This window comes from Protomyctophum bolini (genome assembly GCF_963924005.1).
Source record: "Protomyctophum bolini genome assembly, chromosome: 4".
Lineage (NCBI taxonomy): Eukaryota > Metazoa > Chordata > Actinopteri > Myctophiformes > Myctophidae > Protomyctophum > Protomyctophum bolini.
In genome coordinates, this window is record NC_137865.1 from 2,097,308 (window position 1) to 2,115,365 (window position 18,058).

General features: G+C 41.5%; 2 protein-coding genes across 2 annotated transcripts in view; one reads left to right on the top strand and one right to left on the bottom strand.

The window, feature by feature from the left end:
• Positions 1–18,058, top strand: part of LOC308313869 (extracellular calcium-sensing receptor-like) — a gene marked incomplete at its 3' end in the record, with an annotated part of 196,766 nt that overhangs the window by 29,213 nt on the left and 149,495 nt on the right. The window lies entirely within an intron of this gene.
• Positions 397–10,962, bottom strand: LOC308313807 (extracellular calcium-sensing receptor-like; the record flags this gene model as incomplete). Its single annotated transcript, XM_080761135.1, has 9 exons — positions 397–1,316; positions 1,409–1,532; positions 1,970–2,190; positions 4,064–4,313; positions 4,809–5,078; positions 6,718–6,849; positions 8,374–8,671; positions 10,447–10,577; positions 10,918–10,962. The coding sequence occupies 9 exons, from the start codon at positions 10,960–10,962 to the stop codon at positions 397–399; spliced, it is 2,391 nt and encodes a 796-aa protein (XP_080617261.1).

Below are 18,058 nucleotides of genomic sequence, written 5' to 3' on the forward strand. Positions count from 1 at the left end.
ATTTTTTTTGTAAGTTTGGGTCCCATGAGTCCCTTCCTAGAAACGTAATGGAGTACAATATCTCTAGAGTGAAAAAAGAAATACTTTTATATACTTAAATACCATAATTTTATGGTCACGTCAGCTGTCAGTCTTGAATGAAAACAATGATTTGACTTGTTACGTTGTTTCTAATACAAAATAAACACGTAAAATAAATTAATGAAAACGTTTATTTCACTTCATTTACAAATTACAACAACTCCCCAAGTCAAAAGTTCATACAAAAGTTTTCATATCTGACTGGATGTAATTTCATCTGGAAGACAACTGAATCTATTACTTGTGATCAGCAATCAAATATCTATATTATAAATGTAATAATAAATTGTTTTGAAATGTACAGAAGATATATTATCATTGAATTGTCTTGGTGGCACCTCGACCCATGATGGATTTCTTAGTGTTTCTTTCAGGTTTCAAAAGCATTATGTAACACTTTGGTCCAAACAGTGCCACCAAAATGCCAAAACTAGATGCTAGAATAGCAAATACTTCGACCACATCTGCATATTTGCCTGGAGAGCTGATATATGCTGGGATGAAGGCTATCCACACGGCACAGAAGATCAGCATGCTGAAGGTGATCAACTTGGCTTCATTGAAGTTATCTGGAAGATTCCTAGCCATGAACGCTAAGACAAAGCTGACGAGTGCAAGTAAACCGATATAACCTAGTAACACTGCAAAACCAACTGTTGACCCCACTTCGCACTCATAGACTATCTTATCACTGTAGTAGTCTGTGTTTTTATAAGGAGTCGGTGAGGCAGATACAAGCCAGGCTATGCAGATTATTGCCTGGATGGAAGTAAGAGTAAGAACTGTTCCTCTCTGCTGTATTGTACCGAAGAATTTCATAATATCTGCACCCCCAGGCTTGGAGGCCTTGAACACGGCCAACACCACCATAGTCTTTACCAGGATACACGAGACACACAGCACAAAGCTTATCCCAAATGCTGCATGCCTCAGCTGACAAGTCCAGAGTCTTGGATGTCCAATGAATAGAAGTGAACACAAGAAACAGAGTTTCAGTGACATCAGAATTTGGAAGCTGAGTTCTGAGTTGTTGGCGCGCACCATGGGTGTGTCTCGATAATAGACGAAGATTCCCAGGACAATGGCACAGATGAGCGTTCCTAACAATGAGATGGTTGTCAAGGAGATACCCAGGCCCTCGTGGTAGGAGAGGAACTCCAAGCTCTTAGGGACACAGTGGTCACGCTGGGGACTGGACCAGAAGTCCTCTGGACAGCTGGTGCACTCTGTAGAGTCTGAGAGAAGAGAAGATTAAAGGGACAGACAAGTACATGACAATCGTAAAATAATAACCTACTGTTCTTATAGCTATATAATATGAACCTACCAGTCTCATTGCTGATCTCTCCCTCAGAGCAAGGGATGCAGTCAAAGCAGCAGACAGGTTCTCCTTTCCTCCTGGCCAGACGGGTTCCAGGGGAGCAGCTCTCACTGCACACTGACCGAAGAGGCTACGGAGGAAAGTAACAATGATCAGTTCCAGTCCAATCTAAATTACATTCACATCATGAGCCCAACATGAGGTATTGTAGGCTTTGTAGCCAGCCAAAATGGACCTTTTTTGTTTCAAAGTTCCAGAAGATTCTGTCTTCATCGAGGATGAGTTCTTCACCGGCGGAGGTCGACTTCTTGTAAAAACCTACATGCTGAACCTTTGTGCTTCCATCTGGGAGCCATGCCAAGTTCATGACATCACATATTGGTGAGGCATCACTGTTATCATCAAATGATACTTGATCACCAACTGATGTGGTGAAGTTGATCTTTCGCAAATAATACACAAGCTAGCAAAGGTGACAAAAGAAATTATGAAGACCAAGAGACACAATATTCAAACGTGAAATATATCCAACTAGAAACTCTAGTAAACTGTGTATTACTGTCACACCTGCCATGGCTGGACTGTCTGCAACGTGGCACAGCTGTGCCCAGTGAAAGGCCCTCTTCCTGGCACACACTGCAGCATGTCGTGGAGGGCGTGGGCCAGAGAGTACACAGCCTTGTACACGGTCACCTCTATCCTGAGGTCAGACACATCCAGAAGTTTACTTTCTGCCGTCCCCAGGTCCTCTTGTCCAGTACACACCCTTCCATCAGCATCCACCCACTCTGACGGAAGGGGTGCAAATTTACACTGAAACGTGTGCTCCCAAAACTGCCTCACCTGAAGAAACAAATGTAATATTTAAACATAAATATAATAATTGTAAACCATTACATTCTCCCATTCACACACGCACGGACACACACACACACACACACACACACACACACACACACACACACACACACACACATTCACACACCGAACACAGATGAGACCATGCAAGGCACGGTTATCTTGCTCAAGGTACCTTGTGAATATTTAAAACCAGTCATCAGATTGAAAGCTGAAATAGTCAATTAATCTTGTGAATAGACAAATGTCGACAAATGGACGTTTAGGTCCACCCATATGACACCTCCGTGACATTCGTAGCATTCTTGTGTTGACATCATCCAGAGCCTTTTACTGCTCTAATGTGAGCGTCCATGTCTCTGCCTCATACAATAAATACTGACTTCACTGCAGCTATGGACAGCCAACTCTTGAGGTCTTCTCCCATTTTTCCCCACACTCTCCTCATACCATGCAGGTGTTCCAGACAAGTAACCTCCGAACCTTCATATCCTGTTCTGTTGAAGGCAGAGATATCTGAAGTCCTCGACTGCCTCGAGCACCATCCCATCGGCAGTGGCACTGATGTTTTTCCATGTGTTAAATGCCAATACTTTTCTTGGCATCGAGCTTGAGGTCGATCTTCCTGCACTATATTCATCCATCCATCTTCAACCGATTATCCGTAGTCGGGTCGCGGGGGGCTCCACCAGAGCGTCCCAGAGTTCCCTATCCAGAGAAACATTAGTGACTTCCTCCTGGGGGACCCAAAGATGTTCCAAGGCCAGTGAGTCAATGTGTTTCCTCCAACTGCGCCTTGGTCTGCCCCGGGAGTCTCCTCCCAGTGGAACATGCCCCGAGGACCTCCCTAGGGAGACGCCCGAGAGGCATCCTAACCAGATGCGCGAACCACCTAAGCTGGCTCCTTTCCAGGCGAAGAAGCAGCGACTACTATATTTCTACTGCCAGTAGTAGTTCCTTTCTCTGCTGTATCCGAGACTAGGGCAAAGTCTGTAATCGTGATGGAATGCACTCGCCTAGTCTTCCTCTGAACCAGTGTGAATCCCGATGTGTCCTCCTTGTCACTGCGTGTCTCAGGACATGGTCCATTGCTACAACGGACTCTCTACGTGGGTCAGGGTGTCGCCTCGGAAGGATGCCCGCGATTATCTCAAACTCTTTGGTGTCACCAACTAGCTGTGGCTTGCCTCGATGATCGGGACCATCTGCCCAGGACCTCCCATAGGCCCGGAGAATGTTCATGAGTGAATGCTTGGGCCTGCACCATTTGGCTAGACAGAGGGCCCGAGATGGGATGGATGTGCATGTAAAGGTGATGCAATAGAGTAGTTTCACATTATGTAATTGGCATTTGAGTAGGACTTCATGAATGCAAAAGAGAGGATGCATCTAGGAGATTCAATAGCTCCAACAATCAAGTTGTACTGATACTGAACAAAGGTAAGCCAAATGTAAACCTCTGCTTCTCAAGCTTGTTTTCATTCCAAGGACCCCAAGCTAGTTGGTTGGCTTATTTGGATAATCATACTGTAGGTGGCCGTCACTGATCCAGTGATCCATTCCAACTGAAATCTCGTTTTTCCCTCACATCTTCTTCTCTTTCAACTCTGACCTCCATGGTGCTGAATATAAGTTATAATATAAGTTGCCAAATCAATGTGTTTTTGTATTTGTATTTTTGCATTACTGCGTGTGTGCGGGCTACGTGATCTGCACATTCTTTTTGACTAGACATTATGGAGTCTAAGCACCGTTTCAAATGCGACACGTTGAGCTGCGTTCCTAAAAAAAAAATAAGATCACCTTGAACGTTGATATTGAACAGGAAAAACAAAACCATGCTCACTATGATGTTCTGGTGGCTGTTGTCCATGTCGTTTTCGGGATGCACTTTCACCAAGAAGTCCTGTAGGCCTGGTATCTCTCCGCGGTGTATCTCGACGCCCAGGGTGCCTCTCAGGTAGGGCATGAAGCGAGGGTCCCGGAGGTTTGGGTCCGCTAAGAAATCCACACCGGCTACCCACTGTAGGCCGGTGACCTTCTGCCTCACCACCTGTTGATTGTGAAGTACGACCTTTAGAGCATTTTCTATTAGGGATGTCCCGATTTTTTTGTTCCCGATCCGATAACGATAGAATAATAGAGAATAATATTTATGATAATAAAAATAAAATAAAATAACTTATTTTATCTCGTGTTGTTAATAGCAGACTCCTCACTTGCAGTTTGGGCAACTCCAAAGGAAACTCCACATGACCCAATATTGTATTTACCTGCCATAGTGTCAACCCCTTACCCCCGTGTCAGATCTGTGGTTAAAGACTGGCATATTTGCCGATACCGATATGATCCGATATGACCAAAAAGGGCCGAAACTGATACTTTTTCCAATACCGACACAGTATCGGGACATCTACAAAAATTATATTGCAGTATTGCTGCTTTCACTTAAGTAAAGAATGTGAGAGTGATTTTTTTCCACCACTAGAGTTGCTCCAATCAATCAATCAATCAATCAATCACATCGTCATGTCATGGTCATCCCAACCTCGTCCATGAGTTTCAGCGCCCGGATGCCGTGCTCGATGACGGCGACCACGCGCGCCGTGGAGCTCTTCACGGCGGAGACGATGCTCCGCAGCCGGGCGGGGTCGCTGTCCCAGGGCAGCAGCCCCACGTAGGCCAGGCAGCCCAGGCCCGAGCGGGACAGCTCGGCCTCCAGCAGCTGGCCCGCGTCGCGGCCGTACGCGTCGTCACTGTACAGGAAGCCCACCCACGTCCAGCCGAAACGCCTCATGATCTGCAGCATGGCTCGCACCTGCAGAGAATGAATGGTATTGATTAATTGGAGGGAATTAAGTCCTTAAAGCTTCCATTATGTAACTTGTGTCACGGCCCCTTGGCCTGGCCTGCAGGGCCTATGCTGTCTATATGGTGTACTGCCCTGTCTGTGTATTCTCCCACAGATCATGTGGGCGTCGGCCCACTTGAGACAACTCGTTAGGAGCACCTGATCAGTGCTCCTGGAAATCCTATAAAGAGGGCTTGCCAGCCATTCTCTTGGTCCCACTCAGATGACAGCACCCTTCTGTTTACTGCTCCTCACCATTTGATTTACACACTACAACACACCTTCACCATATTAACCACACATCCACACTGACACCACTGATCTTACTGACTACCACATCTCATACATTCTGTAAGCATTATCATTTATATTAAGTATTATTAGTTATCTCTTACGAATAAATTATTGTTATTTTGAACACTGCTCTGTGTCCTCCTCAATTTGTCATGGCCCAACGGGCCGGGTTATGACACTTGACTCTTCTATATCCGGGATTTGAGGCTTGAGTGCTTAATTATTTTTGTTTTGCCATTGAGTTAATAGAGCCGGTGTGCTCGCTCAGGGGATACGTTGAATCTTGAGTGAAGTTGTTTTAGACTCAGATCCGGTGTCTATTGGGTTATATATTGTATAAATCACAATAAGTTATATTGTATTAACATACTCTACCATACTGATTGGACAACATTACATTTTATTCATGAAAAATAAGTTACGTAGTGCCACTTCACAGTGTGGTATACATCATTGACCTTTGACAACCAGATGTCAGTGAATCTCCTACCCAGATTCCACAGCGAAATGATCTAAAGATTATCTTACAGGCTCCAGAAGTTATACCATAAATTATCTAAAGATTATCCTACAGGATCCAGAAGTTAAACACACCATACTTATGGTTGCTGTTGGGCAGAAATCTCTTATCTCCATATTCTAACATTTTGTGTTGTTGTTTTTTGTGAATTAATGCTCTATTTGATCACAATACAAAAAATAATATAGCAGATCCACAAGCTCTGGGACGCAGCGCGAAGCGACGCATTTTGATCTTGTAGATCTGCTACTTTTGCCGTTTTAGAATTTGAATCCTGGTGTTTTGATTGATTGATTGATTGATTGATTGATTTACTGAAGTATGTATTAACAGTTTGCAGAATTACAGTACATTCCAAGCACAACTCAATACAAAACTGTGGACAACACCATAAAGCATTACACTTGTTTACAATAGGGTCCACCATTTTCAATTCATAACATTTAGAGGACAAAAAAACATTAACAGTGAGGGGAAAAGGGGTGGGGGTGGGGGAATTTGATTTTACTGGGGCCAGTTTCGAATTGCAGCCGTCCGTAGGAGCCCTTTGAGAGCAGTTTTGAAGGAGTCAAGGTATTTGCATGTCTTAATGACTATTGGTAGAGCGTTAACGGTTGTGTATTGAGTTGTGATTGAAATGTACTGAAATTCTCCAATCTGTTAATTAATACATTCTTCATCAATCAATCCAGTTAATGTTTCCACCTGGCAGAGGAAACATGAGGTGATATGCATCATGCAATGTCAACTCACACCCACTAGAGGGGGGTGTTTGTCAAGTCAAGTGTGTACTTGGTTCACCTGGATGGCGCTGCTTATGATGGTTCTGAAGAAGGAAGGGTACTGTTGCCGGTCGCTGAGACAGGAGCACATGGCCCAGTAACTTATCTGAAACACACAGGAGCACGTGGCCCAGTAACCTATCTGAAACACACAGGAACACATGGCCCAGTAACCTATCTGAAACACGTGGCCCAGTAACTTATTAAGTTTTACAATATTTGCCTCTGAGATGTAGTGGAGTAAAAGTAAAAATATTGGAAATCTTAGATACTCAAGTAAAGTAGCCTACAAATATACCTAAAAAAATTGTACAGTAAAATTGTACAGTAGGCCTATTCAAGAAAATGTATATTCTCCAGTCTCCACCACTGCCGAAAGACACACAATACCACACTCTATACAGTATGTGGTTCTCAAACGTTTTCATGAAGAACCCCCAGAATTATTATTTGTTTGGTCACGAACCCCCCCATCTGAAAATATGTTGTTCCAGGGACCCCCCCGGAAGCAAAGACTTTAGTTGAAAACACACATTTTCACGACTTTTCAAAAATCATGTTGAAAAATAGCAGATGTACAAGTTCATAGTGCGGCACGCTCTGCATTGCAATGCATCACACTTTTCTATATCAGTCAATGCAAGCAGTCAGTAGGCTACTGAACAACATACTTTATTTACAATTATATATAGGCCTACGCAGTATTATAATTATCTGTTATATATTCATATCAATTATATTCAGCCTTCGATTGTCGATTATGGCACATTGCTGCATTGCAGTGCTACATGGCCAAATTGCGATGCATTGCTGAATCATTTATTTTTACACCAATATACTAAACACACACTTGATACAAATACGTAAATGAATGAATGAATTCATGAATCAATCAATCCACATTATTGACTGCACCCTTATTTTCTATCGATGACAATTCATGGAGATTTTGGTTTTTTGTCACATTCCTAAACCAACATTTTGACCCTTTGACTCTCGCTTAGTAATGCAAAAAAAATAAAGGATTCATGCGGCATGCAATTGACCCTTTGCTATAAGCCCACCCAATTCACTCAATTGTTTCTCCCCCATTGAGATGCATGATAAATGACAGGATTTTTTTTGGACACAATTAAATCGTTAATCGCAATTATTCAGTGAGTTCAAATTTGCAATAGTGACAAAAACAAGCTTAGGTCAGGATTTTGAAGGCGTTCTTTGGATTGGCCTCAATGGGGGATGTCCCGATCATGTTTTTATTTTTTTGCTCCCGATCCGATGATTTTGAGTATTTGCCAATAACAATTTTACCCGATCCAATATTTATATTTTCATAGAACACTATGCCATATCACAAGTTTCACAACAGTATATACAATATCCAAAATCATGTTCGAATATATATACTTTCAGAGCGAACGTTTTTAACTCAAATCTTTGCTTCTGGGGGCGGGGGGGGGGGTCCCTGGACCAACATTTTCAGAAGGGGGTCGGCGGCCAATTACATATATTTGACATGAAAATGTTTGAGAACAACTGGCATAGAAACATGGGTTTTTCCTCAGGATTTAGAAGGCATTTTGTAGAATCGGTCTCGGTTCGAAATGGCTTCACTCACCAGGGGCACTCTGTACAAACCCACCACACTGGAGATGGGTTCACTTACCAGGGGCACTCTGTACAAACCCACCACACTGGAGATGGCGATGGAATTGGCCGAGGACTCGGCGCCAACGATGCCGAGCGCCGGAGGCGAGCCCACGCAGCCGCCGTCGACCAATCGGAAGCGCTCCTCTCTCCCGCTGATCAGCGAGAAGGCGGAGCGGAAGCCGACTCCGAGCGAGTAGCAGGTGTCGTAGAGGTCGTAGCCCAGGGTGACGTTGGGCAGCAGGCCGGGGTCACTGTTGATCTCCGATATGGCAAACGCCATGGTCTGGCCCTGTCGGAACACGTCCATGCTGAAGCTATAACGCAACAAAATGGCCACTTTATAAACAGGGCTGGGCACAAAGAAAATACCCATTCTTAACCCATTTAAGCCATTCCGGCCTGACGTCGAGATTATAAATGTCTTCTAAATCATGACAATTTTCTGAAAGATTTGAGGCACATTTTAACGATTTTTCAAAAATAGCAGATCTACAAGCTCATAGCGCGCCACCGAGTGGCGCGCTATGAGCTTGTAGATCTGCAATTTTTCAATAGCTAAATTATAACATAATGTTTGAAACACCAAAAGGGGTCTCCGCCCAGAATGGGTTTTTAATGTAAAATGTTAAAAATGTAATTGCAATGTTCAGAATTGATTTTTACCCGTTTTACCCGACTGACTTTCTGCATTGAACTGTATGATTATATTGTTTATAGAGAATTGTTTTAAAATGTTATAGTATTATATAGGCCTGGGCCGTGGGCTCAGCGGTCCAGGCACCTACTTGGCTGGTAATCCCTCCATAAAAAAATGCCGAAAGCCAAAAAAATAAATAATAATAATAGTTTGAGTATAATAAAAGCAGCTTGCTAAGTAAATTGCAATAAACTGCAATATCGAATCGAAACGAATCGAATCACAATATTATAATTAAGAATCGCAATATAATTAAGATTCACAAAGTAAATGGAAGGTATGGATATCGTATCGAATCGGGAGGTAAGTACCCCTATTTATAATCTTCACGTTTCTCATCTCAAAAACCAATGTAATATATGAGCAATGAAACAGCTGTACAGTCTTCCATCACAAATCACACAGCCAGCAAGTAAATCAGATTTTAACCCATGTTGGACTAAGGTAGATTAAAAAAATGTCTAAATCATGACAGTTTTCTGAAACCTTTTTCATGTCAAGGACACCCCGGATTATCTGTATTTGGCCACGGACCCCCATCTCAAAATATGTTGTTCCAGGGACCCCCCCCCCCCACCCGCAGAAGCAAATATTTGAGTTAGAAACGTTCGCTCTGAAAGAATATATATTCAAAGATTTGCACCACATTTTCAAGAAGAAAATGCAGATCTACAAGCTCATAGCGCGCGCTATGAGCTTGTAACATAATAACATAATGCTTACCAAAAGGGGTTCCCGTCCTGATATAGATTCAAAATAAATTAAAAAAATATCATCTAATATGTCATCTGCTTTTTGATTATGGATAGCACACACTGCACACTGTTTAAAATAAAGCAAGAAGCTACAAGAGAATGGCTGAGAGGCGCGGTGAGGCACGGTGCGGTGAGGCAAGGCAACATGTTTTTAATTTTTCAATAATGACATATATAGGCCTCCAAGACTTGCATATATGTTATTTTGCAGTAGCTAAAGTGTTAAGCGAAAAGGCCTTGTGCACGCACCTACAAGGACAGGTGCGTCGGAGCCGGCAAACCAAATCCGAATCATGAGAAGAAAAGCGTCCCGCACATCGTCTTCACTTATAGAGCAGTTGTTTTATTCAGATGACTAAAATAAATCTTAAATAAACCCTTTTCTTCTCAGTAGCTAAAGTTTAAAATAATGGTTAAAAGCTAGAGGTGACACACAGGTCTAAATGGGTTAAAGAGAAGGGGAACACATTTGAGAATGATTTAAAACAATGTGCTACACTTTAAACCCGTTAAACCAAAAATCACATGGCATTTTAGCCAACTATATAAACTAAAAACTAAACACCTTTGAGACGACTAAAAACAAAAAGATTGTCAAAAGGCTCGACATTTTGCTGTGTCATATATTTATACCCACCCATAGCAAACGGGGTCCTGTTGCTCGGAGGTGAACGACAGATCAGGGAAGACGGGTGAGAGGTGGAAATCAAACAACCCTCCCAGAACCACGTCTCCAGGCTTGTACATTCTGTTGAGATTAAACTGAGCCTGTAACTCACAAGAAGAAGAGGAGGAAGGCGCAGAGGAAGACAGAGGAGAGGAGGAATGACAGAACAACATCAAGTGTGAAAGCAGGTGTATGTGTAGAGTTACTAGAGAAGCCCTCATGTCTGTCCTGCTCTGTCGAAACCCCCTCCTCCCTTTCTCTCTAAAGCCATTGTCCAGTTTTATACGTTTTATACGCAGTGCTGTGCCACCCCTCCAATGTATATGTTTCACAACAGCCATCAGCAATGTGGCATCCCCTGTGTGTGTGTGTGTGTGTGTGTGTGTGGGTGCGTGCGTGTGCCACCTTATGGAATTACGTAATCTTTCACAACACACCCACCTGAGCAGAGGCATAGAAGTGGAGGCCGCCGGGTTTAGCATACATTATGTGCCATTTTCAGAACTCGACATGGCACGTCATGCCTTTGGCAAGACAGTGTCAGTAAATTGTCAGACGGTTTGTCAGTGAGAAAGGAGGGCATTTTGCAAAGGTGTTATGTATGTATATGATTTTATTTTACAATGAAAAGCAGTGTTGAAAAGGGACACTTTGTGACAAAAGAGAAGAATTAGCAAGGCTAAACTAGTATTTCCAGAAGAAAGTGCAAGAAAAGTACAGGAAAGACTGAAGGGTTGGAATGGCACATCTGCATTAATAATACATCAATTATATGATGATAATGATGTTGAGTGTCCTGTAATGCAGGCCCGGATTAGACACAGCCTGGCAATTCTGGCAGATGCCAGAAGGGCTCCGCAGTTATGGGGCCTTGGGCTGAGCCAAAAGAAAAAGTAATAAAAAAAGATGTGGGCCAGTGAAGACCATAAAATGCCAGGGACGATTTTCTGTGCCAGTCCGTGCCTGCTGCAATGTGTCAGTATATATATAGATATTAGGTTTCGTTTACATGGACAATATTCATTCATTCAGAATGAATGAATGAATTCCGAACAGAGGTTTGATTCATATTAACTGTTTACATGGAACCTGGATAAAAGTATTCCTCATTCCTCATTCGTTTACATGACCAAAGCATTGTGCTTTGGTCATGTAAGCACTACTAAATTAATGCATGTGTAACCTTGGCAGAACTAGACATAATGGACATATTCTACCGAATCGGTTCAAATTGTGTCACATTTGTATGCTATTTTGGAAAACCTTTTACCATATTCATGTTGCATTAAGGGACACATATTTAGTAAAGGCACACTCAATTAATCATTTATTGTAATATCTTTCCTCTCTCAAAATGTGTCACTACACTATTGACACGGACCCTGTATACCCAGGGGGCAAAGGGGGTTAACCTGTGTAGTCTATTAAGTGTTCATAATGGTGGATATACAGTATACCAGGCAGGTTTATAAGAAAGATAGGGTCCAGGCATTGTCCTTTTCTTTCCAATATAGAGTTTATTACAAGATCAGCCGAATCATGACAGACAGGTGAAAAGTTTCCTGAAAAGCAAAGTCCATTCAACCACGAGGCATCTTATATACTGAGTGTCTACATGCATGTAGCCTACTAGTGCATGTGAATCCCGTGCATGTGCGTGCATGTGTGTGTGAGAGAGAGAGAGAGAGAGAGAGAGAGAGAGAGAGAGAGAGAGTGTGTGTGTGTGTGTGTGTGTGTGTGTGTGTGTGTGTGTGTGTGTGTGTCCTAACTCAGGCCATAATTATAACCATGTGCTGGCATAGTCCGATAGACTTCCTGTGGGAGCCAACCACATGTTAACTCTGGCCTCCCCCTGTTGATCACTCAAGGCTCAAGCCATATCTCAAGAACAGGGGCTCACTTTAAACATGGACTATGTGAACCTACATCTAAACAACAACTCCTTATGTTGCACTGTGAAATACATGACATAACATTGTGATATGGATGTAAGTACAGGTGTTTCTATATGTGTATTTATGACTTGATGAGAACAGAAACATCTTAAGACATATAGTCAAGGTTTTGTAGTACTCCCTCTGAAGGGGGAGGGGTGGTTTGGTTTGTGAACGGTGATCCCCCTGTATGCCCAATTTGAGTCTATCCAGATGTTAGTTAGAGGCAGTCAGAGCACTTTGGGCCTCTCCACATCTCCTTAAAAAAACCCAAATATGTACGAGCTGCGTTCGCTTCCCGCGTTTGCGCGTCTTACTGGTATATAGATATGCCTATATGCATGTCTGGGCGCCAATATACTACACCTGCATTTGCCATGACCTCAAAGGTTGTCCAACAGAAATAATATCTATGACCCCGTAGGATCACAACCTATGTGGACAACCCGGTCATTTTTTTGCTTGAAATCCAATATGGCCGCCACAATATTAGACCGTATTAGATATAATGGGGATGAATAGGGCAACATTTTAAACTGAGGAATATTTCCACAAAACTTCAGGGGTTGATCAATGATATAAATACGAATTTATTTTGTATTGCAAGTTTCCATGAAATCCAATATGGCCGCCACAATATGGCCGCCATGATATTAGCACTCAGAATAGGTTTGGCTCTAACTTCTGAACGAGATGAGCTAGAAATGCAAACTTGGTGTCTATTTCATGGTTTCTGACCATGAGAGACTCAATGGAATACCTATTTTTATTATTGGGTGTGTCTGGACCCTTATTGTGCATATTTACAATATGGTGGCTACCCGAAATTGTGCTTTATCCATGATTTCTACCATGATTGTTGACTGTTTTGGTAAACACAAGCAATATTAATCCATTGGCTAAGATGTATGGCCCAGAAGGGAGTGGGACATATATATTTGAGCTTGCATATTGTCAATATGGCTGCAAACGTGAACAAGAAAAGATCCTATGTAGAGTTGTACAACTTCAGCTGTAGGGCAATCAAAATTCACAAAGAATCAATGCGGATAACAGGACATAAAGTGCAGTGTGTGGATGGGAGTGAAGAGGTTGGCTATACGGTCTTCATATTCACCTTTGTTGTGCTGCCCTGCCTGGTTCTATGGCCAGGTGGAAATAATCTATGAGAACTAGAGGAGTAATGATAAAGGCTGCAGGCTGCATATAAAACATTGCTATTCACAAATTGCTACTGCGCTAGAAGCAAACATTACGGAAGCACTGCACAACATCCTCATCAACAGACTCCATGAAACCCACAAACAACATCTTGATGATAAGGCTTGCAGCCAGAAAAAGCAGCACCAACAAGTCAAGCAAAAGCTTGGCTTGTCCTGCTCACTGACAATGATTACATCCTAGCATGCTGGGCAGAGCACTTAAGTGAACTCTTAAACAGATAATCCTCAATTTCCGAAGAGGCACGATACACCCCAGCTGCCAATCAATGAATGTCAACATAAATGGAGGAAATCCCAACATAAACAGTAGAACGAAACCAAAAAACCAGAGGAATGTCTTTCTGCAAAGAAACACCGCAGCACAATAATATATGTGACTAATAGAGGGAAATGATGACTAAATATTTAAATACTTATTTGAAATATGATATATGATATAGTAGGGGAGAGCCGCCTTGGATGTAACGCGTCACGGTTGTAACATGGACGTTATCTCTTGATTGGTCAACGCCACCATGACGCCATCGCGTCAGTATGTGTACAGCAACGTACTCTACGTGCCCAGGAAGTTTGAAGTGTTTACCTTCATCCTGCGGGGAGCTATTGGCGAAAAACTGACTTTTTTCAAAATGCGTATAATTTTACACCTAGAGTATTTGTGTGCTACAAGTTTTTTCTTTGGTGTTGGTGAATAAAAATCCACATGGATGTCTTCATGCTTATGTTCTTCATTAGTTTGCATCGTGTTTAGACGGAATTCACGTTCATTCTGGTCTGTAAGCAACGGCAAAGAAAACTTCGGAGGGAGGGTCAATTGTAACATGTGTTACAAATGGTCCGCTTCCATTCAATGCCATTATAAGTAATATTTACATATTTGACATATTGGCCAATATTATATGTTTTAAAATTGTATTGTATTGTGTAGTGTATTCTAAAATTAGTTTAGGGTTGTATAACATTGTACAACTCAATCAATCAAACGTTTGTTTAATCAATGTATTTCCCCATTGAACTGAAAAAAAATCCCAAACTGGTACACCCGATACTATTTAATATTTCCCAATATGTTTGATACATTTTCTTATCACATCCATGGTATGAAAACAATGCTAAGGAGTTGCTTCAATGAAATATAATTGCTTTAAGCTGAAAACGATATGTTTAATGGTGTTTTTTAGCGTTGTTACATTTATACTCCATGCTGTTACAATTAATCCGATATGCGCAGCAAATGTAACACTGAAACAGCGTCCACGTTCGGTTTAATAACTCCCGACCTGTTTTATCAAAAAAAAACTTGAAGTGGTTTATGGTAGCTGACATGTGTAGGTCCGTTGCCTGAAAATATTACATGTGTAGCTAAACGGATCTCCGAGTAAAAAAATGAAACGTGCAAAATGTTACATCCGTGGCGGCTCTCCCCTACTTTATTGTCAGTTCACACTGAAATTTGTCTTGCGACACAGCAGCCAAGTATGCAGAACACATATACAAATACAAAGAACAGGACAATTTACATACATAAAGACATGAGCAATATCCACCGCTTAGATTATCCTGTGGCTACTACATCTCCTGATTAAGCCTCAAGGTCGAATGGTAGACAAAGGACCTCTTTAGTCTGACCTTATTGTATGCTGTTACACCATATCTCCTTCCTGAAGGTAGCAACCTATATTCTCCATACAACACATGCTTAGTATTAGAGGTGATATTCCTTGCTAACCTTAGGATGCTGTCATCATAATGGATGTATAAAGTTTCTGAAGTTGTTGTCCAACAATCTTTGAACAAATGTTCAGTTGTTGCAGCAGTTGTGACTTTAGGGCTGCAGACAGACATCCATACCAGGTGGTACTACAGTACTGAAGAACACTCATAATAACAGAAGTGAAAAACAAAAGAAGAATCCGTCTACTAGCACCGAAGGATCTTAGACGGGAAGGAAGTAGATTCTTTGCTTTGTTTTCTTACACACTGAATCAATCTAATCTTTCCATGACAAAAGGTGGTCTATTACTACTCCTAGGTATTTGTACGAACATACCTGGTTGATCGGTTCACCATGAATAGTAATGGGGGATCTGTGTATCTCTGGTGGTGTACCAAAAACAATCTCTTCTGTCTTTTTTGTGTTAATGATGAGAGCGTTGTTATCACTCCATTCAACCACCTTATTTACTCTGTGTTGGTGCAGTCCAGGATCACTGGAACTATCTAGGAGAGAGATCAAAACTGTATCATCTGAGTATTTTAGAATGTATTGGTCTGGTGTGTCAGTGCGACATTCAGACAGGCATTCCTCAATACGACAGCTGTCAGTATAGAGGGTGAAAAGTACAGCTGAGCTCACACAACCCTGGGGAGCACCAACATTAGTAGTTAATGCTGATGAGAGGGTTGTGTTCACTTTCACTGAAGAAAAGTCTAAGAATAGCACTCTCGCATGATTCTTATTTGACTTATCTAGGTGTTTTGTAATTAAGTGGACCAGTGTCACAACCGCATCCTCTGTAGGCTATATCACCTTTAAGTCTCTCGTGGTCAGAAACCATGAGTTTGTATTTCTAGCTCACCTGGTTCAGAATTTAGAGCCAAACCTATTTTCTGGGTGCTAGTACTGTGCACCCATATTGGATGTCATGGAAACTTGCAATACAAAACATGTTTGTATTCATATCATTGATCAACCTGTGAAGTTTCGTGAAAATATCCCTCAGTTAAAAATGTGTCACCCCCATTATATACTGTATAGGCTAATGGGGGCTAATATTGTGGTGGCCATATTGGATTTCCAGCAAAAAATCTATACCGGTGTGTCCATATAGGTTGTGATTCTATTGGGTCATAGATATTATTTCTGGTGGACAACAAATTATGGCAAATGCAGGTATCCAAAAAAGGGGTGGAAAAGTAAAGTCTCATTTATTTTTCACGTTTGCAGCCATTTTGACAATATGCAAGCTCAAGAATATATGTCCCTTCTGTGCAATGAATCTTAGCCAATGGATTAATATTGCTTGTGTTTGTCAACTCAAAACAGTCAACAATTATGGTATAAATCATGGTAAAGCACTACTCCGGGTAGCCACCATCTTGTAAATATGCACAATAAGGGTCCAGACACACCCAATAATAAAAATAGGTATTCCATTGAGTCTATCATGGTCAGAAACCATGAAAAATACACAAAGTTAGCATTTCTAGCTCATCTCGTTCAGAAGTTAGTGAAGAAATACACTCCTCAATGTCAAATAGTTTTGTTAATGACAAAGATGAAGAAGCCCTGCAGTACAAACAAACAATCATAGAAAAACATTAACTAAAATAAGCAGGCTAATTATCACAAGAAAATGTATATAAGCAAACATTTACTCACATAAGAGTGTAAATAAAAGAAAGAGGCAAAAACGATATCATAGTTCCATAACACAAACAAACTTATAGTTATTAGGTGAAGAACCTCCAACCAACACAACATGCATCTCTGAATGTGAACATGAAACTGAAAACAAACAAAATGGCTCTCTACGTACCTTCACTCTACAGAACAGGAAAGCTAAAGAGATACTGCCCTAGTGGACGGCAGAGAACCCTTCAGTTAGAGCCAAACCTATTTTCTGGGTGCTAATATTATGGCGGCCATATTGTGGTGGCCATATTGGATTTCATGGAAACTTGCAATACAAAAAATGTTCGTATTTATATCATTGATCAACCTGTGAAGTTTCGTGGACATATCCCTCAGTTTAAAACTTTGCCCTATTCGCCCCCATTAAAACTAATAGGGGCTAATTGGGGCGGCCATATTGGATTTCCAGCAAAAAGAAAAATTGTGATCATAGATATTATTTCTGGTGGACAACCTTTGAGGTCATGGCAAATGCAGGTTTCCTAAAAAAAGGGTGGTTTTCCCCCTGGGTAGTAGGTAGTTCCACAATTAAATACATTTAAATTGATTACAAAATATGTTGAATTATTGAGAGTAATCTAAACGCAATATTCTTTGTAAAATGTATATAAAGTTGATTGTATTGATTTCAGCATTTTTTGTAGTTGGAAGACATGGCAGAAAGACTCAGGCATGGCAGGACACTCATAGGAAGACATATGTGACCGGTGTCAAGATAGGTTCCTTTTTTATGTTTTATGTTTTGCATATTGTATATCCGAGACTTATGATGATCCTTCCTTATTATATATATACTTACCACTGTTGATTAGATATATGATCCTGTATGTGAGCCAGGGGGGCAGTCAGACAGATATTTTGTGAAGCCACTAAGGAAATCGGGACTTCCTGATATATATAATGGCCTGTTGTGGCGCTGTCATTGGGCCCAGAAAAACCCATATCTCCATAGAGGTCCATGTATTTGGGCCCAAATTCACCTAGACTGTATTACCTTAATAAACATGGTC